The sequence below is a fragment of the Nasonia vitripennis genome, chromosome 2 (assembly GCF_009193385.2).
Source record: "Nasonia vitripennis strain AsymCx chromosome 2, Nvit_psr_1.1, whole genome shotgun sequence".
NCBI lineage: Eukaryota > Metazoa > Arthropoda > Insecta > Hymenoptera > Pteromalidae > Nasonia > Nasonia vitripennis.
In genome coordinates, this window is record NC_045758.1 from 34,498,352 (window position 1) to 34,521,378 (window position 23,027).

Consider the following 23,027-nt stretch of genomic DNA (forward strand, 5'->3'; position numbering starts at 1 on the left):
GCAGTTTTTAACGCAAACAAGCTTCACCTCTGCGGATCTTCTTTACGAGAACTCATACCTCCCGTGCGCGCATTATCTCAAAGGGTCCGCGCCGTATAATACCAGCTCGCACGCACTCGGGGGAGGGAACGGCTAATTGCTCGTCGCGGCTCTCGAGAGATGCGTATCTCCGAGAGCTGACCAGCACGCGTTCACCTCTCCAGTCGGCCCGCACTATTTTATACACTTAGGTCTTCGTTGCCGTCGTCTTTCCATCGCGCATTATTAATTGATTTTTCCGAAAAATTCTTCACGAGGTACGTACACGAAAAGCCAATAAAACACACTCTGAGATTACGGAGATCAATCACCTTATTCAGATCGGTACGCATATACATAATTTTAATCGTCCCTCGTCATATATTAGAAGCGTGTCTCGTCTCACAGGTATACCTGAGTGGCAGAGCACGTCAAGATGATGAATGAGATAGCTCTAGATTCGAAATGAAATGCTCATGCCGCTCTTCGTCGAAAACAGTTACGTGACGCAATTAGGAAGCGGTCGTAACGATTCCGATTGAGGTAAAAAACGAAGTACTGGATGCGATCTGAATAGGGAAGAAGAACAATGATACTGTCCGTGCGCGCGATATTTAATGAAGAAGCTGCATCGACAGAGCCGAGAGGTATACTCCTGATTGTGGATATAGTTTATCCTTAATTGCTCCGCGATACAATGGACAAAAGATGTACAATGGACGATCTACAAAGAGTTTTATAAGAAATGGGTATTTTTTGAACTATATCATTATAATCAGTGAACTATAGTTTCCCTTTTAATTATCGACCGCGCTTCTTCAAAGAAGCGAAAATATTTTCCCCCCACATCGATGGCTCGGAAAACAGTCGCGCGAATGAAAAGCACTCGAGCGAGCGAGCGAGCTCTCCGACAAGAGACACGCGCGTTATTACCATTGTTTCGATATTCCTTCCTTCGTCCTACTGGCCTCTCCGGAGACTTGCATAACGATTCGTTATTGTCGTTGTCGTCCAGCTGGATGGTGCAATAACTCGCGAGTCACTCGTGCACTACAGCCGTCGACGTTTGCAAAACAACGACGATACTGATATCTTGCACAGCAACACGCCGAAAAAGAAACAGTTCGTGTACTATATATAACGGCGTATACTTGCGGTCTCCAATTATACACCCGCAAGGCTAATGACGTTATTGTCCGCAGGCAGGGCAGGCGCGGATGTGTTCGGGACTGATGCTAAATCAACAAAGCGCCGGCACATCTCGGCCAATTACCTCTCCCTAGTGTATATCGATTAAAGCGATGCTCAGCCGCGTCATCCGAAAACTGATTCGCTCGCGGTCGGCCGTGTGTGTATACCTGTGAATTCACGGACGCAGGTATTTCTCAGGGGGACTTGATTAATGCGGCTCTCCTATATATAGTTGCGCGAGGGGGAGTTTTAATTAGGTGCTTTTGCAAAAATCGCCACAGGTTTCACGCTCTATTTGGCGCGTTTCGCTGTAGCGTCGTCCCCGGCGGCTATGCTTCAGAGGATGTGAAAGGAACGGGCCGAATTGGTGATTGTGAATATTCGTGCGTCAGTAAACGTACCAATTATAGTTAAAAAGTAAAAATATATTTGTAGTTAATCGATCACAGTTGTCTCTGCGGCGGCCTGCAGTTCCATCATCTCCTCGTTGGTCAAAAAGTCGCAGACTCTTTCCACGATCTCCGGAGGCAGTTCGGTTTCGAACACGCTGTTCAGCAAGGAAATGCAGCTGTTCAGGCACTTCAATCTCTCGACTTTTTTGTAAAAAACTTTTCTCGTCATTTCGCTGTAATAGTCGAACTGGTTAGCGATGAGACCCATCTCGAAGTGGATATTGTTTTCTTCTTTCAAGACCGGTGTGAGAAAGGCGCTTTTCTTGCTCAGCACGTCGAAGAACGTGTACTTTTCCTTTTGGAAAATCTTAACCTTCTTCATTCGTTCCAGCTCCTGCGTATAGAGGTTGTAAGCCTTACTCCAGGTAGGACTGGCTATCAAATAACACGTGATCTTGGGGTTGACGCTCGAGCCCCGGGCCAGATGCAGCACTATGTACTTGATGAAGAGCTGGACGTGTCTTCTGGTGAAGCTCGCCATCATCATGCACGCAAACGGAGTGTGTCCGCTGTTGTTCTCGATGTTAAAGTCAGCGCCTACGTCCAGCAGGTATTCCGTCCAGCCCTCCTCGGTATGACTGCTCTCGAACAGCACGTGGAAGACAGTGTTGCCGTGGTTGTCCTGTTGATTGACGGATGCTCCTCGGTTGATCAGCAATTGCATCATCGCGTAGTTCTTTATTTCGATGGATCGCATCAGCGGCGTCCTTCCTTTCTTATCCTTGCAGTTGATGTCCGCTCCCTTGTCGATCAACATATGCATGATGTTGGTATGCCTGTGTAGACTGGCAGCAAACACCGGTGAGTTGCTCTCGCTGCCAGCGTTGACGTCTGCGTTGAACTCCAAGAGAAGCTGCACCAGCTCCGCGTTCCGCCTCATCACCACGTATTCCAGTATGCTCGACCGTATAAAGAATTCGTTGACGTTGGCTCCTCGCTTCAACAGCAACCTAGCCATGCTCACCATGTTCATGCAGACGGCCAACGTCAGAGGTGACATGTCGAAAGGGTTTTTGGTGTCGATGTGGCAACCACGGTCGATGAGCAGCGTTGCCATCTCCTCGTCCCTGTTCTGCACCGCGATGTGAAGGGGGGTTGAGCCATGTCGATCGCGGTTCTGGAGGTTGACGCCGTTGTCGATCAGCAGCCTAGCGAAGCCAAGTCGGGACTCACCTTTGTCGACGACTCTGAGGACGAAGAAGAGAGGCTCCTCGCAGTACTTATTCCTCACGTCGGTCGAAGCTTTGCTGTCGAGGAGGATCTGAACCAGTTCCTCGTTGCAGTTGATCAGAGCTGAATACAGCGGGGTTGACTGGTTTTTGGTGAACACGTTGACGTTGGCCCCCCTGGAAAGGAGATAACACACCAGATCGACTCTCTCGAACTTTACGGCGAGGTACAACGGAGTCTTGCCATCGTCGTTTCGAGCTTCGACGTCAGCTGCACCAGACTCCAGCAGCAACCGAGCTACCTCGATGTCTGAATTTTGCATGGAGTAGTGCAGTGCCGTCGAGCCATCACCGGACCGTTCGTCGACGTCTCCAATCGCGTCCAGCAGCAGTTTTACCACCTCGAGCTTACTGTGCTTCGCCGCGAGATGTAGGGCATTCTGCGCCACAACGTCTCCGCTCTTCCACTCGTTTCCGTATTCGTCGGCCTGATGGAAGCAGAACTTTAAGTTCGTGCACTCGCACTCGATTTCGGAAGTCGATGGGTATTTCGCGTAGGTTTTCTCCCTTACGTCTGCACTATCGTTCAGCAGAGACGTTATCTCATCAACGTCATTGCTCAAAACAGCTACGTGGAGTCGATTGTAAACGAGACGATCGTCTTGGTTGTCGAGACTGAGATCTCGCAAGTCGTGTTCGAGATCCACCGCGCCGTCCTCTGCCATAGCGCAGCTATACTCTGGTCACATCTGTAACAAAGTAATTATACGACGAGTTCAATTAAGTTTCGATATGCAAGACGTCAACCAAACGGATTTCATTTTTTTGGCTTCACTTATCGGGCGTTTTCGGTACGTTTGCACATTTTTTCGTTAATCTAACCTACATAGCCTTAAAGAGGACGGAAAAATACGCAAAAATAGGTGGGGCAGAACTTTGGGCAGTTGCTGCAGGCACCGCAGAGGATCCGAAGCAGTGGGTCACACAGCTACGCGTCCTCCATTACGAGACCAGACGTAAATGCAGAGACGTACGTAACGTGTATACTCGTCCAATAGTATCCTGCATCGAGTCGTGAACCGTAATTCCGCGGACACGCAAGAAGTCGTCGCCGGCCTTGTACCCGTTTGAGAAAGATGCGAGCGCCGCGCGACATCACTGTTATGCGCTCGACTGCTTTAGGATCCGTGGTAGAAATTTCATATAGAAAACGGAGAAATTTAAAAGTATTACGTCAAAAACCTCTGACACACGCCGGTAACATCACACAAAAGCCCGAACAAAAGAGTCCAACGACGAGGCTATACCCGCTTGAGAGTCGGCGGCAAGCTCGCATTAAAAACGCTTTAATAACAATTAAAACGAGCCGTTGAGCCCACCTACTCTTTCCCTCGCTCGCCATGACAGCATCGGGGGGAGAGAGTGAGAAAAAATGATGAAGTCCGACTCGTGAGCTAATTGCCGCCGCGACTGACACGCTGCGTGACAAAGGGGATGAGGCTGATGCTGCACTCGATGATGGGCTTACGCGGAACACAAACGACTTTGGGCATCAGACGAGAGGAAGACTTTGTTTTAATTCTCTCGTATATTTTGGTGGATCGACGATGATCGAAGCGCTTAATCATCCGCGCGTAATCCAATCTCCGTGGCCGAGTAAATAGAAGCCACTCGTACACAGCATCTCTCTCCTTTCATCGAATCAATTCCGAGTTTCGTTAATTCCCGAAGAAAGCTCGAGCTTTCATCGCGGCGCGCACCGAAAGTTTCCGTCGTCGCCGGGTCGCTGCGGCTCTGCAGCGAGTCCGAGACACTTATCGAATTATCAAGTGCACTTCGGGGAGTTCCAGAAGCAATAAACGCCGCCGTTGGCTTGGCCGCATCGGAGGAAGGGACGAGTGCAATAAACCAGAGGGAAGAGGGAGACGTTTACAAACGATCGGCTATATTCGCGACGGAGTCAAGGACTCGACGCGCTGCAGCTTTTTCTCATATCAATGCATTGGATTTTGTACGGCGCATCAAAAGCAGATCCATCAGCATTACCAGCCCGTATCTCGCTATAGATGAGAATCTCCCACGAGAACAAGTGAAAATAGAAGCACGTGCGCGCGAGGAGAGTCACATATCTAATACGCTCGGAAAAATCGCTGCATCGGCGACTGAGCAGAGCCCGTACACGCGGCTATCTCGATTTTCGGCTTGTCCTTGAAACGTCGAGCCGCCCCCTGTCTCTCTTTCTCGCTTCCATACACGGGATTTTTCCTTTCGTTCATTCGGCCCCTCGTGCGACGAGCTCAGCGAGATAAAGGAGAAGCGGCCGGCAGCGGGAGCGTCGATGCTCGAGGGTATACGCGCAGCTTCTCGATTATTTCCGAATGGAAAGCTGGAAATTATTATTCTCGCTTAAACTGCACGTCGATACAGCAAGCGATAAAAACTCGATCTCGTACAAATCCGCGAGGAGTTGCCGCCCGCGCATCGATCGAACGCCGTGTCTCTGTCTCGGAAGCCACAGGAGATGCAAACGGAGCAGCTCGTATCCCCCGAAGGCGCAGCGCGACTACTCGTCTATACAAAGAATTACCCTCGCGCATACTTTTCTCGGATAGCTCCGGGGCAAAGTTCGCCCGGATTGACACACATGGGGGTGTGTGCCGCGGGAGTTGCGGAATTTTCCGGGAGAGCCGCGGATCGGAGCTGTCGACGGGATTACTCGTCTGGGAAATCACCGCCAGGGTGGATTCAGAGATACAGCTGGGAAATTGACTGTTATGACAGGAGAGCGCGCGTGGGAAAGTCTCGGGTTATTTTCCGCTCCCTCTGCACGTCCGTAATAGATTATCGCGACGAGAGCGACGTGTCCATTAAAGTATCGTTGTACCGGCGATAAAAAGGAGAAAAGGAACGCGACTGCACACGCGCTGACGCAACGAGAGCGAGCCGCATAGCCCGAGGCTCGCAACCTGCGCAGCCCGTCGAAATATACGCGCGCACGTCGGCGGAAAAACGCAAGGACACAGCCCCCGCGAATTCGACGGAGGAGAACAGACAAAGACGGCGGCGGCGGCGGCGTCTCGAAGTTGGATCCCCGAGTCTCTCCGAATCGGCTGCGTGCACGCGCGCACCGCGCTCTAACGGTTTACGTATGTATGTATAGAGCGCAGGAGAGACTGGCTGAGAGAGAGAGAGAGAGGGAGAGAGATGGGGGTAGGAAAGCCACGCCAGAGAGCGCCAGCGCAGGAGGGTTGTGCAGGTTTCGTATTGATTCCGCGTCGGATGATTCATGGGCTCTCCACCTCCGCCCGCTCGCTCGCTCTCTACCAGCCCCCGCTAGCCGCGCGGCGCAATATTCTAAGCGACCCCTCTCCGAGCAGCCAACCCCCTCTCGTTCTCATTATCTCTCGGAGTTTCTCTCCGGAGTCGTCATCCTCTTTTGGGCCCTGAAATCTCAAAACGTTGCAGAGCTGCGCGCACCTATTCCAAACGGCCGATGCATTTCTCTTTGTCACCCATTTTTACCCGAGCCCCCGTGCACAGAGTCGAGGGGTAGCATAGGCGCAGAGCACAGCGACTCGCGAAGGGGGAGAGTCGAGACTCGGGGGGAGATATCGGTCGACGACAGCCGGACGCACTTTTCTCTCTCTCTCTCTCTCCGGCGCGTCGGGGCAGGACGACGACGACGACGACGACGACGAGGACACGTATACCACCTACGTGTGGACGCGTGTGTATACGCGAACCGCGTTAATGCCTCGAAGGGGGGTGCAGTGGGTACACTCGCAGGGGTGTACATGCTCCGGATCGGCGATCGCGTATGCGTTGTAAAATTGACGGGTAAAACCCGCGCGCGCCTTTTGTTTCGGACGCCGCCGCAGAGATGCTCGTCTACGCGCGCAAGGCGAATTACTCATCGGCTTCCGAGAAGCGACTTACTCTCTCTCTCCTTGGCGCTCTCGTTTTATGGAAAAATTTTGTTAGCTCAAAGCGAGGGTGTAGACCAGAGCGAGAGGGTGGCTCGCGCGAGATATGGGAAATCGATTGCCGGGGCGCTCGGGACGACGGCGGCGGCTATGTGTACATATACACTCTCCGCGATATTCTTGTAGGCTGTTATGCTAATTAGATGGCGGGGGTGGCTTATTAAATTTGCCCCCGCGAGAGGAGAAAGTGCGAATTTTTCGATGGAAATTTCAGATTATTCGATCCCGCGAGCGCGATATGGAGATGCGAATTAAGGCCGTAATGGCTCGTCGTGTGTCGCGCCTGTCAACTGGCCGTCGCGCTCTCGCCGCCGGGCGGTGCACCTGAATTAATGATTTTTCACCCTTCTCAATGAAACACGTCAGGGTATAAATGTCGGGACGTAATTTTGTAAAGCGGTCCCTTGCACGTATGGGGGTGCAGCGCTTGATTAAATCGGGAAGAAAAGTCGCGAATACTTAATCGCGCGACGTATTCGAAAACCAATCGCGAATAACATGACGCAGAGGAAAGTTAGACAACGCGAGCAGTGACGAATAAGAGACTATATCGCGGCTACTTGCGCCTCCAACGACGTCGTCGTCGCGACAGTAATTGCGTCGGGGAGCTGAGTCACGTTGGTGCAAGCGCCCGTCCGCCGTCGGGAGTATAGGGGATAGAGCTGAGTAGGAGCTTGAGCTTGAACTCCTCTTTTTCGAATTTCATTCGATATTTCCCGCAAGATCCACAGTGGCAACACTGTCCGCTTCTCCAAAGCCGTTCGAACGGCGATAACGAGCGCACGTCCAAACATCCTCTCCCGTCTCGGCAAACAGAATAGCACACACGCAGCGTATAAACTATATACGTATCGCTGCAGCGCACTGTCTCGTTCCGCGAAAATTCGCCGCGGCAGTTCCTCGTAAGCTCGATCGATCGATTCATCGGAGCGACTCTCGTATTACTCGCGCCGCACACGCGCTTATAAACCGGAGCCGCACTGCACCTGCCCTCCCGGAGCTCCCTTTGAGAGGAGAGCCGAGCGAGCTCATTATTTTTAGAGCGTCTTAGACACGCTCTGCGCAGCTGCACCGTTCGCGAAAAAAAAATGCTCGTGTGCGGAGAGGCAAGGCTTTGATGAATCGAAAAATCGTCGCTTTACGTAGCTTCGATTTTATATTTGCCGAGCATTAATTCGTCGAGACGTGAAAAACCTCGCAGGCGAGAGAGTGAGAGCCATTAAAAAACACGACTAATTTTTTATGCATCCCATTCCGCGTATAAGCTCTACACTCTCTTTCTCGTGGTTGCGTGCGAAAAAGGGGCTATTTTTACGTCCCTGCGCCCTCCCTCGTACACTCATTTCCATATTCGAAAATAGCGCGCCGCTGCAGCGCAGCAACAAAGAGGGAAAGTATAGCCTTTATTTTGGGAACGATGACACGACCGTGAATCTCGAGATTCGCCGGAGCGCACGTGTTAGCTCCTTCATCCATTTCTATACTCGCGCGCGTTAGCTGGACGGAATTTATATAGAAAGCGCTAATAACTTCAATTTGCCGCACGCGCAAGCTGAGCCCGCATACTTTCGCAGGGGCCGAGCGAGCGCGCGAATAAATACAATACGCGCGCGCAGGCGTGCATCGCGCGAATAATAAAGTCAGCCGTGACTGGGGCTCGGAACGACGGAATCCGAGGAATTTATCCCTCGCCTCCGCTCGTCGACGCTTGCGAGTAAGTGAGAGCGCGGCTTTTAAAATGGCAAAGTTCGAGGCGACTTTTCACATCTGGCGAGATCCAAGGTCGGCCAATCAACCGCCAAGCGAGCGAGCGAGGGAACTCGTTGGTGCGGTCGTACGCGCGAGCAATAGTCATATTCAAGGACAACCAGCAGGCTCTCTCTCTCTCTCTCTCTCTCTCTCTCTCTCTCCGTGCGTGTGTGCTTCGAACTCTCTTCGATGTATGTATTATTTATATCCGTGTTATTAGCGATCTTCGTGTACGCAGCCACGACGACGACGACGACGACGACGAGGGGGATATGAGATGCGAATTTTACGATAGACACTTGCCAGAGAGAGAGAGGGGGGGGGGAGAGCTTTGAAGTTTTATTTCTCTCGGGCGGCTCGCTGCATGCTAATTGCGCGCCGATTCAATTGAGGATGTGTGTCGGGCCAGCTGTAAAAGTGGAAAATCAAGACGCGCGCGATGACCCGGAATAACAGTCTTTTGCGCGCGAGCCGAGCTTCAAAGGCTCGCTGTTGCGGAAGTGAGTTCGAGATACGCGCTCTTCTCGGGGATGAAATTTTCAAAATGAACGTCAGAACTTTGCATTTCCATCAGCCCGCGGCAAAGCCGCTTTTCCGCGGAAAAAGGGAGCTTTTACGCGTATTTCAAAGTAAATCCCCTGCAAAAATAACCAGTCGTGAGCTCCGGTGCAGCGGAAATTCAAAGCGAGCTGCACCTGCAAAAACTACCTCGTTGCAGTACGCGTTATTGTATTTATACGCGTAAAAACGGAGTCGGTATTCTCCGATATCGCAACAGCAACAACGGCGACGACGTTGACGTCCTCGTCCGCACGCAAATTTATTCGACGACTCGAGAGCGAGAGCGTAAACACGACGCAGGCTGTTATTAAATACCCGCAAAAATGCCGCGAGCGCAATTAACAGCTTCGACGACTTTTTTCATTCACTCTTAAAACATACTCGGACTTAACGAACATCCATTAGCAGGCGGTTATACGCGCGGGTATACACGGAATCGCAAAATCGAGCGTTTTATACTCACCGGCGACGAATTTAATAACGATCGCGCGTGCGTGGTCGCACTAACGAATGAAGATACGCCGTCTGAAATTACAGCGTTCGCGGCTGGCAAATTGCGCACCGCGCATGTTAACCGGAGACATAACGCGCGCGACTTATTCCGCGGTGTATCGCTGTTTTATGCAAAGATCACCCTCGCAGCCGACTGATTTCCTCGGCTGCGTCATTTGAAGAAAGCAAGAAAACAAGGCCGACCGGCAGTTCGAGAGCGACAAAGAGCTGGGAACTTCTCGAAGGCGATGAAGACGAGGATGAAGCAGAGGAAGAAGAAGAAAAAGAAAAATCGCTCGTGTATGCAGAGGATCGAACCGCTCGCCGATGCAGCTGCCGCGGCAGTAGATCGAAATCCAGCTGCCGCCGGTGCTTCTGTGTCAGACGCGATGAACTCGTTGACATCGTTGACTTATGGTAAACTCCCGGGAGAAAGCAGACGTCTCGGGCGTTGCAAAAGAAGTTTGATCGCATCGCGCGAGATTTGCAAACGACCGCGTGTACATACGAAAGGTAAAACCAGAGGAGGAAGGATAGCGAGTGAGCCGGTTGTCGTCGGCGGGGCTTCGATCGCATCGATCCTAAAATCATCGCCCGCGACACCGCGGTTCCGGTGCGCGAGAGTTCTGGCTTCGCTCTAGGGTTACAGCGGAAAGGTGGTCAGCGGACTCGATCGGACGAGCGTCGAGGGGTCGACGATAAGCGATTTCGAATCGCAATTTTGAATTCCTCGAGTGCGTTGCACGTTCTATATTCCTTCGGACCGAGAGCTGTCAAAGAAGCGGTCCGACGACGCTGTGGCCAGAGAGAGAAAGAGAGAGAGAGAGAGAAACGGTCGTTATAAACGCGCGCGCCGCGAGAGGATATTGCTATAGTTCGAGAGGATCCTCGCTTCTTCTCTCTCTCTCTCCTCCTCTTCTTCTTGGGCCGCGGGCGGTTGCCTAATCTCGTTCACCTTCGAGGATTCCTGGAACAGGTATCGGGATGGGCTCCACACGCCACACGCGCCACAGTATATAGCAATGAGTTGCGATCTTTCGCCTCGCGTCCTGCCTTGCACAGCGGCTCGATCTTTTTCTAGCTTCGCCGGAATGAATTGTTTCTCCGTAAAAAACGCGGGTGTATCGATGAAAAAGAAGCCGCGCGACTCTCTCGGATTATACGCGCGACGCACCGCCAGTGGAAGAGAGAGAGAAAAAATTGACGTATTTTGATTTTAACATTCTCGCTGTCCGTATATTTATATTTATAGCGGCTGCGCTCGTACGAAGAGAGAAGCTCTCGGTTTAATTACACTTAAACCGTCTCGTTGAGCATCTTTACAACAGGATAAAGCGTTAATTCGATACTTCCTACTTGCCGGTGCAAGATTTCATCTTCGCCTCTCTCAGCACTGCCTTTTGCCAACACACATTACACCTCAACGGCTACCGCAGTACACGAGTTCATTCCGTCAAAGAAATTTTCCCCGCGCGGGAAAAAAAATTTGAATATAAATATAAATATAACAATGAGACTTAACGGAGAGGCTTTACTTCCCTTCCATATCTGCTCCTTTGCGCTCCGCACCTTTCACTCCCATTCTCTCTTGCTCGGATTAGGCATATTTGCGCGGCTTACGCCGCAATGGGACGAGGATTTTGGTGCTCCGCTCGAAAGGTGCGCGCACAAAAGGGAGAGAGAGATTTCGCAGCCTCTGCAGCGCTCGCGTCTAGTTAGTATAGGCCGTAAATTTGCGCTAAAGAGAATTTCGAAAAAGAGACGAGAAGGAAAATTCGCAATTTTGCAAATTTCCGCTTAATAGTGAATCAGCGCGCGCGAGAGAGAGAGAGGGAACAATTCGTTCAATTACACACACCGCCGGGTACGGAATAAATTTTAAAAACTCGAGTAATCAAGGGAAGTGGATTTAATATCCTTAAAGTCTGACTTACCGCGAGGTTAAAGCTCGCGCATACGCCGTAAATTAAAAAGATTACATCCATAAAGTTTATTACCGCGCGCGCAATTACCAACTGCGAGGAATTCTCCACACACGCAGCGAATAGGTAAAAAAAAAAATGATCGAATCTCGAAATCGTAAGTCCACATTCCAGCTTCCTCAAAGTAAAACACACCTATGTATCCTCTGGCCGCAGCTAATAACCCCGCAGTAGAAAACCGCCGCTCTCGCGGCTGTATAACACAATCCATCGCGCGTCGGTTCGGACGTACACGCGCCGCGTCGTATAGAGCGCGCGGAGCCTTAACCGGTTTTTCGCCCTCCCTCTTCGTTCTTTTTTTTTTTTCTCGTATTTCGGAGCAGCGGGCGTATATACGTGTGCTCACCTCTCCGGAACGCCTTAATTACCGAAACTTGGCCTAGCGCGTCTATGCGAGACGATTTTCGCGGTTGGATTTCTATATTCTATACCTGCAGAATAGATACGCTTCGGGATTACGTAAAGATCGTTCGATTCCAACGACGCGCGAACTCATTGTCACAGTCGTCCTCGCGCTGCGCGAAAAGAGAATAACGAGAAAAAATGCAGGTCTTCGTTTTCAGGTATAACACAGGTACGCCGCAGCGGACTCGCGGATCAAAGGAAGAGCTGCATTTCCCGGAAACTTTGCGCGCTAATTACGTAAAGTGCAATTACGGAAGTGCAATCGTAAGGTCGGAGAGAGGCTGCGGTAACGAGCGAACTTTGCGCTTGATATTATCAACAATTCGAATTGTTTTAGCTCATTTGCCCGACTTTACGTCGCGGCTTGAAAAGCTCAACGTCGGAGTATCCTCTTACCGGAGGAGAGGAGAGAAAAAAGCGAACGTTCATTGAACAAGATCCAGCTCTCTATACACGCACTCGCCGGACGGCTTTTCTCCCCGTCTCGGAACCAGATCATCAGACACGCCGCGAGCGGTGACTCACTGCGCGTCAGCTTCTCTGGGGAAAAACAGCAGCAGCAGCAGCAGCGGAGAAAGATAATCGATCCGCGGCGGTACATACAAAGTCGCAGCTCGCGCGCGCGCGCGCGCAGGAGGAGAAAGGGAGGAGCTACCGAGCGCTCCTTGCCGCGACTTATCGTCCTCCATCATCCGCGAGTAGCCGCTACCTATATGAAACTCTCGATTTCATACGGTACGTCGTCGACGTCGTAATGCTCCTTTTGAGTAAGCCGAGCTTCTTTGTGCGCGCCGGCCGGTATACTGCACCGGGTTGGAAAATCGAGTTGATTAAAAGCCCTGATCCCAGCTCCTCCTCGTTTTTTTCATGCGCCGGCGGAGAAAGTCGGAGCTGCTGTTGACGGAAAGTGGATTCTCCTTATACAGCTTGTCTATATAGGTATTTACGAGGCGTAACGCGAGCTTGGTGTGTTTTTGCGAGCTCGAAAATCGATATCTCCGGCTTACTTCCGCGGCTTATTCTATTAGACCACCCCCGTATCTCGCGCGCTTTTCAATTAATTAGCCGCGAATTTCGCCCGGTCATGCGAACTCCCGGCGCTATCACTCTCGCTCTCGCTCGTACGTCTCAAGGTCGCGAGAAGCAGTGGCCACTCCATTACCTACGTACAGCCGCGTGTGCCGTGAAATTACTCCGAAAAGGATGGGGCACGCGCTCCTGGGCGTGCGCTGTGTACGCGGCTCGGATAACATCGCTCGCAGCTGTATACGTATGTATATATATATATGTATATATATACTCGTATATTTTTGCACGCGGTGTATCATTAAATCAAGATCTGCACGCGAATGTCCGCGCGCGGTATGAATATCTCACGGCGGACGTACCTCTCGATAATTGTTTCTCGAATTGACCGCGCGGGAACCGTTAGGTCGGACAAAAGCTCGTAAAGCCGGCTTATTTATACGGCCGCGCCACACACACACACACACACAGCTCGGAGATAAACTTGCGGCCGGCCGATAAAGGACGATGACGCCGAGCTCGCGTGGGCGGCCACGTGAACTTGGAAGGAGGAAAAAGTCGCGGCGCGCGGAGGAAAATCGCGTGTATGTATTAAGCGGAGCGTAACGAAGCCGGAACTCGGTCCGAGTGGCCCATTTATTTGCGTGCTATACCTTCGCTCGTGTATACATACACGTAAACCAGCCCGTGACATGGAAATCCGGTATACCGAGTGTGTTTACGAGACGCGAACACGAGAGACGAGGTCTTTATTTTAGAGAAGCGGCCGCCGACGGCTTCTGGGTGATCGACCCCGGAGTTTGAAAAAAAAGCCCTTTGCCGAGCGGATAGTTAAGATGTTTGTTTTGAAAATTAAAAGCTCTCCGAGAGAGGGACTCGCGGATGTTTGTTTTCTCGAATGCGTGTAAGGGAGGAGGTATACAATTCGAATCGAAATCGATGAAGACGCGCAAACGGCCGAACACTTCGAGAATAGTCGTCGAGGCTATAAATTAAAATTCCATTTTCCAAACGATGAATCATTATAGCCGTAATCGAGTTCCCCGAAGCGGCCGTGCATTCAATCCGGTAGCGAGCTAAAGTGCAAAACAATAGCCGCATTCTTGATCCGAGACGTTTAACATTGACAGTGGCCTGTTTATCATCATCACTGGCTCTCTCTCTCTCTCTCTCTCTCTCCTCGGCTGCGCATCGTCGCATAATAAACGATCGTTGCCTTAACCTTCCTATAGAGCGCGCACATGTGTCTATATGGGGGCGGCCGACGGTGGGGAGGACTATTTTAGCACCGCGACTGTAGCCGAGCGACCGAGCTATGAAAATATCCCATAACGGCGGAAGCCTGGAATTCCTCGGCTGCGTTAATTGGAAAAATATTTCATTGAATGCGCTGCATGAAAGAAGCTGCCCCTAAAAAACAACGTACGCGCAAATTTTCTGCAAAGAGACTTTTGAAAAGGCTGATTGACCGAGGAGGAGGAAGGATGCCCGGGCCGCTCTGATCGAGTTAAGCCCCGGACAAAGCCGAGCGCGCTAGCGACCGGTAATCGGGCGATTGTCGCTCTGAATGGCAGCGGACCGCGGCTGGAAACCGATCGTGAAAACGACATTCAAAGACGTGCGTGTACTCCTTGAGATCCTCATCGTAATCGCTTGACATTCACACTCGACACTTGCACAGAGAGCTTTTTCTGCTGCCGAGCGGACGCTTGCACCGGCCGGCTCTCCCGTATACACTATATTTCAATTGAATTATACGTATTAACGCTCTGTATCTCTCCGCGCTGGATTGGTCCTTTGAATCGGCGCGATGGAGAACGATGCATTGTGCGCCGCTGAATTTTTACTCCTATATGCGACTCGCGCCGCGGTGTCGTCTCATCCCTTTCCCAAATATTTATCGCGACGAAAGCAAACACGCGTGCGGGGAGGAAAAAACGCCGACCGGAGCAATAAATCACGAACGCGCGCGCGTAAACGTTCCCGATGCCCTCGAGCAGCGCCCGCTTGTAAGACCTTATTTATCACGACTACACCCAGCGGCGGCGAGAAGCTGCTTCCCGATTTGCATCGCCGTCGACGCAAAGTTTTAGTACTTTTTCCGGCTCGCCGCTCGATTAATCCCGATTAATTACGCTAACCAGTCCGACTCGTGACGCGCGCGCATTCTTGGCCGATGACTGACCCACCTAAGTACTCGGCTGCGGATCGGATACGCATCGCGCGCACACGCTGCAGAACAGACGTCTGGGCAGCGCGCAACATATGCGCCGCCGCCGCCGCCGCCGCTGAGTGTATTTACTCCTCCGCTAATTTGATGAATTGATAATGGCCGACCCTCGACCCCAATTTATATCCCGCTGGGCGGCTCGCACGCTGCGCTGATCGTTTACCTCCTTACTCCTTATCTCTTCTTTTTTACCCGATGCGTTGGCCGCCCTGTTTTTTTCAAAATGTAACGGATGAAAAATCAATATATGGAGAACAGTGCAGCGCGCAATTTTCCCGCGAGATATGGGAACACGAGTGGAAATCGTTATCGGCAGAGCTGTATAGCGCACATCGGCTACATCTGGAAGGCAAATAAACGGAGAAACGCGCGCTGAGGGATTCCATAACTCAGCTGTCCGGATATGAAGAGTTTCCAGCACTCGTTATGCTTTGCTTTTCTTCCTGCCTCTCGCGCTTCGAGCTGTGTTTTATCTGTGAGTTTAAATTTCTAATGGCAGTGGAAATCCGAAAATCTGGCAAGAGCGGTACCCGCAGGAAGATCCTTATACTTTATTCGGCCCGCATATAACGGAGACAAATCCAGCTGACGCAGCCGAACCTCCAGTATTTATAGACGCCCTGGAAGGTCAAACTCGGCGTCTCCCTTTTTATTGCCTCGATCCCGAGGGTTGGCTTCCATGTCTGCCATATAATACGCCACGCGTAATTTGCGGCTCGATAACAATTATCGGCGAAGCTGCGCGATTTTTTGATCATCCGACGAGCGCCACAAGGACTGGAAGTGTAGTAGCCAAACACGGCTCTAAATTCATCCCGCTCGTCGCCTATCGAATGTATCCGCGTGTCCAGCCTACCATCGTCGTCCGGCCCCATAATGGAATAACGAGCGAATAATGGCGCGTCGTTCTCGCGGAAGTACCCACAGCCAGTGTATACGGAGAGCTACAGTAGTGCTAACGACGACTAGCAGCTCAGCTCTCTCTCCCTCTCTCTCTCTCTCTCTCTCTCCGAAAACGCGGGGGAGAGTCGCGTCGAGTCGAGGGGAGAACAGCTGCCGCGGCCGTTTTGTGCGCGAAGGGGCCGCGCCGCGCTGCGAGTATATAGACGACTATGCGACACGTGCCTCTATAACCCCCATGGAAAAAGGACGCCTCGCGTCTGCCTACTATAGAGTGTACTGGTCAAACGGAGTATAGACGCGGCCTTCGATCGAACGCGATCCTTTTTTCTCTCGGTTCGCGTGCAATCTGGCCGGACGATCTTATTCCTCCGTTTTTGGCGAGCGACGTCGAAAACGCAATTCGCAGAGGATTTTTGGCTGTTGCGCGAAACCATTGGAAGATTTACAGGAGTGTAGGAGAAGGACGGCAATGAATGTCGCATATGTCGCGTCCCGAGAGAGCCGGTAATTTTCTTTCCATTGAATGGAAAAAGTCAATTATGCATTTACATTGCTTGGAAGTCAGCGACTCTCCCTTCCCGCACACTGTACATACACACTAACTCCCCATTCAGCGGACCCGCATACATCGTGCGAACACAAGCGGCGGCCCTTAAACCCTCCGAAAAGGGAAATACTGGCCGTTTCCCCTGATTTCACTCGGAATTTCTCTCGATACTCCCGTGAGTCATCGCATGTGCATAAGGATTGACTAATTTATACACGATGGCTCCGAAGTGCGGGAAAATTAAACGATTCGAGCTTGAGCGAAGCTCGAAAATTCCAGTGCTCGACTCGCGATAAAAATAGCCACGAATACACAAGAAGTATAATTCCTCCTCTTTTACTCCGGAATAATATCTCTGTCTCGCGCTCGCGCGAGCTAGCATCCCGCGATGTCGTCATTTACGCTAAATTGACGATGTCAAATGGAGAATAAGAGGAGGAGAAGAAACGAAGGAGAGACGCTGCGCAGCAATTGCGGTGTAATAGCGAGTGATAAACGATATCGCCGATTCCGCGTCGCGCGCGCTAATGGACTCGCGTGGGAGAGCCGCCGGAGAGAGAATGGAAAAATCAGAGGAGCCGTGCCGGAAGAGGATCAAGGGATTTGTTGTTGAAAAATGCTCCCGGCGCTGCACGCGCCGAGTAATGGAACTAAGCTCTCTTGCCGCTCCGCGAGCGCGCGCAGACGTGGGTAATAAACTTTGCAATAATAATAAAAGCCCCGTCGGAGAATATAAGCGTACACGTTTCAACCGTCGCGCGATATTGAGACGTATGAGCGATGCATTTCGATCGAAGTGGACGAGCGTTTGAAATACGGCCGAGTGTCATCCCATTAAATTTCGAAATATTCAACCTGATGCAGGAAAAGAAAAAGTCGAGAGCGAGCCTGGAATGCTCGGGCGGAGAAACGAGACTCGCTGCGCGCTTGTTTTCCCTCTGCCGGCCGCGCGTGCGTGTAACACAAGAAGTTATTGTTCGCATACCGAGGATGAGTCGCTGCGCAGCTTATTATTTCGACGGCGGCTCAATATTCAATTTGCAATTTACGGACTCGTTTCGCGCCCCAAGATTGGGCTCGCCTATTTCTCGCACAAGAGAGAGAGAGGGAGACTCGAGTATTTTTCGCAGCTGCAGCGGATTTAATTAAAGTCCCTCCTCTCTGGAGGCGGCATTTCCCTCCTTCGGTTTATCAACTACATTTCTCGCATAGTTCGCTGGAAAAACCAAACGGAATTTAATATAACCGGGATCGTTATTTCTCCGCAGCGTCGAGCGAGGCGGCGAGGAAGTCGTCGCGCCCTGCGCCGCCCGAGGATAAAGCGCCGGTAACGTCTTTGATAAAACACGAGTAAAAGGCGCGAGAAAAGTCGTCGAAAAATAATCGTCTCCGCGTATACATATAGCGAGGCTACTTTTCCGAAAGAGCCGCCGCGGGGGCCGTGCGCAAGGACCTTGATGGCGAGGTGCAGGAACCAGTTCTCGCGTTGAACGAGCTGATAGTCGACCGAAATCCCGGAACTTTGAGCAGTCCGAGTATAATCCTCTCGGAGGGAAGAGGAGATCGCGAACTAGTAGCCTAAATTAAAAAATTCCATCGGTCGCGCGCTTCGGAAGGTCGGGGCTCGACGAACATCCCACTCGACTTTTCGATAAAAAGAAGAGACGCGCAGAGAAGTGGGTATATGTGCAGCGTCCTCTTTCTATAGACGCGCGCGAGGAAGAAGAAGAAGCCGAGGCAGGAGAGCCACTGCGCAACTCGATCCTTTTTTTCGTTCGCGGTCGGGAATAGTCAGTATGAGAGAGAGAGAGAGCGAGAGAGGCGAGGCTCTGCCTCGGGCTGACGCTACCACCATCGCTTCTTCTTCTTCGTCTTCTTCGTCTCTCTTTTTACTCCTATCCTCACGCGCGCGGAGGCTGCTTCTCTACTCGCCGATATAACGAACGCAGGAGTTTGTATATATGTGTATACACGATCCCATCGAGACATCCGCGCGCGAAATTGGCCGTCCTTTTGAAAAAGCCCTATACTCGTTTCCAGAGTCTTCTTCTTCTTCTTCTCCGTTGCGAAGACTCGTTATGCGCCTGCCGCTGCTGAATTTGCTAGTTGAGTGCTTTTAAATCGGATTCCCTATGCGCGGGGCTGTTTTCTTCGATTTTCGATTTCACGCTGATTATGCGAGATGATAAGTAGACGGCGCGAAAAGTTACGCAGATGTGTTTTCCGTATGCCGGGGGAAGTTTGAAATTCTATCTGCCGCAGCCGCGCGGCGGTTTCGGAATTAACGGCTCTTCAGCGTTGCCGTAAACTTTCCCATTGTAGTTTCGAATTTGAAAAATCGCTCGCAAACTTCGACTCTCTCAACGGCTCTGCGAGGCGATGTATACAAGGCATATAACGAGGATTTTACAAGGAGGATACTTCGGTTCTCCCGTGATCGATGCCAAATGGAAGTGCGCGCGGGTATCGAATTACAAATTGCAATGTTAAAACGTAAGACGATATCTGCGGCTTATTCCCGATGTAAAATCGAGCCGCTCGGGGTTATACCGTTGCGCGGCGTGTATTTATCAGTTCATCCCGGACAGTTTTAGTAACCAGGAAGCTCACCTTATCTCGCGCATTGAAAAGTCAAGCAGCGGTAAACAAGGAGTCCCCGCTGCAGCCTCGGAAAATATCATAAACCTCCACCGGCCGAATAGTCGAGGCGGAGAGAACTGCGCGAATCGATCAGAAAGTTTGGCAAACCGCGCGAGCACTCGGAAAGTTCGCGACAAGGACAAAGAAAATCGCTCTTTTTGCTCTTGCTCCGCATCCGCGCTTTACTCCAGATCCCGTTAGTCCGCCGGCGATCGTTTCCTCCGCCGCCGGATAGAGAAGAGCACGGCCGTGTATATATCTACCACTCCGCACACAGCGAGCAACGACGACAAAAGCCGTGTAATCGCGCGCGAGCGAGCGGTCAATGGCCTTTCGACGTCCTCTCTCTCTCTCTCTCTCTCTCTCTCTCTCGCTCAGCGAGCACACAGCTCGCGCTGGATAGCCGCGGGAGGAGAGCTACTGGATGCGCGAGGCTGCTACTCTGTCGAGGCGTCGGCAGATGACGGATGTCCTTGGAGACAGTAGATATAGCTGAGTGCCGTAGGTACTTTAGCGCGCAACCGGCTGCAGGTACACGCCTATAGCTATGAGGGAGAACGTTAACTTTTCTCCGGCGGGACGAGAAAAGTGCCTCGTGAATTACAACCGCGGCGGAGCGAGGAAAAAGCGGAACCGGCGGTGCGCGTGTCCGTCGTCGGTGTGCCTGCACTATGAGGAAGGCTCCTACACGTCGCTGGAAAAAGTGAGGAGAACCTGGAAGCACGTGCGGCACGTATATCGTACAACGCGCGGCTTTTCGAAAAACGAGGGACCTCTTTTTTTCAAAAACCCGCTACTGCGCTGCGTATGATCGATCGAGCGTATATGCTTTATATTGTAATTTTATCGAAAGCTTCCTCTTCGCGGGCCGATAACGAACGAATGCATAAGGCTGGGCTCTTCTCGGAAAAGAAAGATAAACGCGGGCGTAAAAAAGCAAGCTGCTCTCGGGGGATAAAGCGAGAGAGAGAGAGAGAGAGAAACAAAGGAAAAAAAGCATCACGACGTAGTCGACGAGCAGGAGAGATAGCACGACGAGGATGAGAGAAGCAGCGGCGAAGGACAAGCAGCACTTGAATAGGAACCGGAACCTGAATGTCCGTGCGCGGAATATCGACTGGACTGCAGCACACGCGGCTCTGCATACGAAGCAGCGCCGGCTATACACCCACGCTTTAATACACATGCCTCGAGGCTCGAGATAGACGGGCCGGTAGCTATAATGCTTTAACTTCGATATCACTTTCCGACACACACACACACAGAGACGTATCTCCCGTGTCGTATCGGCTACATGGAAACTCGGATATTTTACTCGCGAGCATCGACGCATAGCGATCATTGTTATGCCGAATATGTTGGATTTTACGTATTGTGCGTATGCGAGCTTGGAATGCATAACGCGCGTTTACGAAAAGAGAAGTTACACGAGAGGTATTAAGTAGAGAAGTAAGTGCTCGATACATTTTATACCTCAGTCGCCGGACATTAAAACACAGCGAGGCATCGTTCGATTTCTCGGAACAATAAAGCCCGACGCGCATGCAATAATCGCTCTTGTTTGCTTTATGCGCTCGGTCGAGTGTATCTCTCGAGGCTTCGACGCTATCGTACCCCCTTAAGTGTACATTCAATTTACACGGATTTTGCGCAGATTTATTGCGCGAATTGTTTATCATTTCGTCGTATGTTCACTTCTTTTTCCGATCGTTCAGGTACACGTAAATCTTTTTTGGACATCGGGGTGATGTCGATGAATAATAATTAATTCGACGTTGAATCAGAATTATTCTACAACGCTTGCGCAAGAAATAACGGCGAGGCGTATTTTTAGTTCAATCGCGCGATGTTTGCGGCTGCGAACGCTTTATCGGTGTAATTGCGTTCGGACGATATTGACAACTTATGTGAATTTTGCTTCGATAAAAGACTATATATTTGTCGCAACTCCCGCCGGTTTGCAAGTATTTCGCGCTCTCGGAATGAAGGTTACACCGGCGTGTGTCGGTGCGGCAGTTTACGATAATACGAACAAGACGTCAGTACAACAACTTTTACATTTTTGAATAATCACGCCGATATTATGTACTCACGTAAACGTTTTGTTTTGCAGAAAATTGATTGTTTAGCTCAATAAGGCTGCGATAGTGCTGCAGTCGTCCCTGTCTTTTTCCTTGAAGTGAATTTCATGATTGCTCTATTGATACTTTACTGAGCGTTAGTCCAACGTTGTGAAACTTGCAACGTCGCTCTTTGGTTGAAAATTGGGCGAAACGTGCGTCTGTTAACTTTGTTCGCCTTCTGTCGAACTTCAAAAACGCGGTAAACTCAAACTCCGTTATAGGTTAAACGTGTATTTACTCGTCGTGTTGCGAACGTAAGCTATAAGGATCGCCGCAAGTATATAGTCGTGTTTCTGTTGTAAGAGTGAAAGCTGGCGCCATCTAGCGATTGCTCTCGCAACATACCGGTGATCTCAAAATTTTGTAATATGAAAGATTTCTAAGAAGAGTCGTTTTATTACAGGTTATAACATGAAAAGAAGGTCCATATTCTTCTTACCGTTTCCAACGTACAGAGAGCCGTAATGCGGACTATTCGTCTTGTGGTAAAACATCATTCCAGGCCAATAGAGACTGTGCAATAGAGCCAAACGACCTCCTTGGGCAAACTGAAGATTCCAGCATTCTGAAAATTAAATTTTATCAAAAACATCGATTTTACTAAAGCGACGGCATTGATCGTTATTTATACACGTACCCGGGGGCACATCTTCCGCGATAGTATCCAAAAAGTCCAACGCCAAGTTGTAATCCTGCCTCGTGAGCAAATTGGCGTTCCACTTATTTTGCGCCGGTCTCGCGTGCAAATAAGACTTTAATTGCCTCGACTCGCTCGACTCCAACCCTTCGAAACTCGTGTTCAGAACGATTTTGCCGTCGGTGGTCTTGAACCAGGCACCTCTGGGTACCACTGCTGCCTCGTGATTTATAAGGAATACAGTGGCCGACAGTCGATCCTCTTCTTTCAGGTGTTTTACGATTGGTTCCTTCAACGATCGAGCTGCTATATAACTCATGATTGGAAAAAAAAAATAAAAAATGATAAGAAAAATTATTTTTAATTCACGTCTGCGTAACGGAGAGGATCATCTTTAGCTGGGTACGGAGGGTTAGCGTCGTAGACATTTTCGACTAAGGATGGATCACCTCGAAAATCGTTGATTGCTAAAGGAGTTAGCAAAATTGCACATTTTTTCGGCTCTGGCATCAGTAGCCAATTCAGGCAATCAGTGCTGTGGGGAAAACCGACTGTTGTATAAAAAAATTTGAAAATTTCAATTAAGATGTTGTACCTGTAAAAGAAACTTTGTCCAAGCATACAATCTTTTTGAAATCCATAAGCTACGTGGTAGTCATTGCGAATGCCGTTGACTCTTCCCCAGTAATAGCACTTTTGAAAATGATTTTCTGTCTGAAGTATAAGCAGAGAATTCTGCAGCAGCTGAGATCTTTCGGCACTCACACAGAAGCCAGCGTGGCCGAAAATCTCTAAAGTTTCTTGCAGCTTCAAACACTCCATGAGTAAATTTAATTTTGTAAACAATGTCTTCGCATTTATTTATCACTCTGAAGTGCGTCTATTATTATGTAAACAAGCGAATGATTTAGAATTGAAT

At 50.5% G+C, this 23,027-nt stretch overlaps 2 protein-coding genes and 1 long non-coding RNA gene across 6 annotated transcripts; 1 reads left to right on the plus strand and 2 right to left on the minus strand.

Moving 5' to 3' along the window:
• Positions 1-1,613: 1,613 nt before the first annotated feature.
• Positions 1,614-22,023, minus strand: LOC103315281 (putative ankyrin repeat protein RF_0381). Of its 4 annotated transcripts, XM_016981690.3 has the most exons (3): positions 21,442-21,569; positions 3,403-3,579; positions 1,614-3,318 (listed from the first exon to the last, which is right to left on the minus strand). In XM_016981690.3, exons 2-3 carry the CDS (start codon positions 3,553-3,555, stop codon positions 1,645-1,647), a joined length of 1,827 nt encoding a protein of 608 aa, XP_016837179.1. In that variant the 5' UTR covers positions 3,556-3,579; positions 21,442-21,569; the 3' UTR covers positions 1,614-1,644. The 4 variants fall into 4 exon arrangements, with proteins under 4 accessions (XP_016837179.1, XP_008216264.1, XP_008216266.1 ...); XM_008218042.3 differs by lacking the exon at positions 21,442-21,569 and adding an exon at positions 21,911-22,023 and having other exon boundaries at positions 1,614-3,579; XM_008218044.4 differs by having other exon boundaries at positions 1,614-3,579; positions 21,442-21,734.
• LOC116416349 lies at positions 21,462-22,647 on the plus strand. Its single transcript, XR_004226787.2, has 2 exons — positions 21,462-21,670; positions 21,875-22,647. It is a non-coding gene; the product is annotated as an uncharacterized LOC116416349 (long non-coding RNA).
• Positions 21,687-23,018, minus strand: LOC100119342 (radial spoke head protein 9 homolog). The gene is made up of 4 exons (XM_008218048.3): positions 22,704-23,018; positions 22,478-22,643; positions 22,109-22,397; positions 21,687-22,036 (listed from the first exon to the last, which is right to left on the minus strand). Exons 1-4 carry the CDS (start codon positions 22,928-22,930, stop codon positions 21,876-21,878), a joined length of 843 nt encoding a protein of 280 aa, XP_008216270.1. The 5' UTR covers positions 22,931-23,018; the 3' UTR covers positions 21,687-21,875.
• Positions 23,019-23,027: the final 9 nt, after the last annotated feature.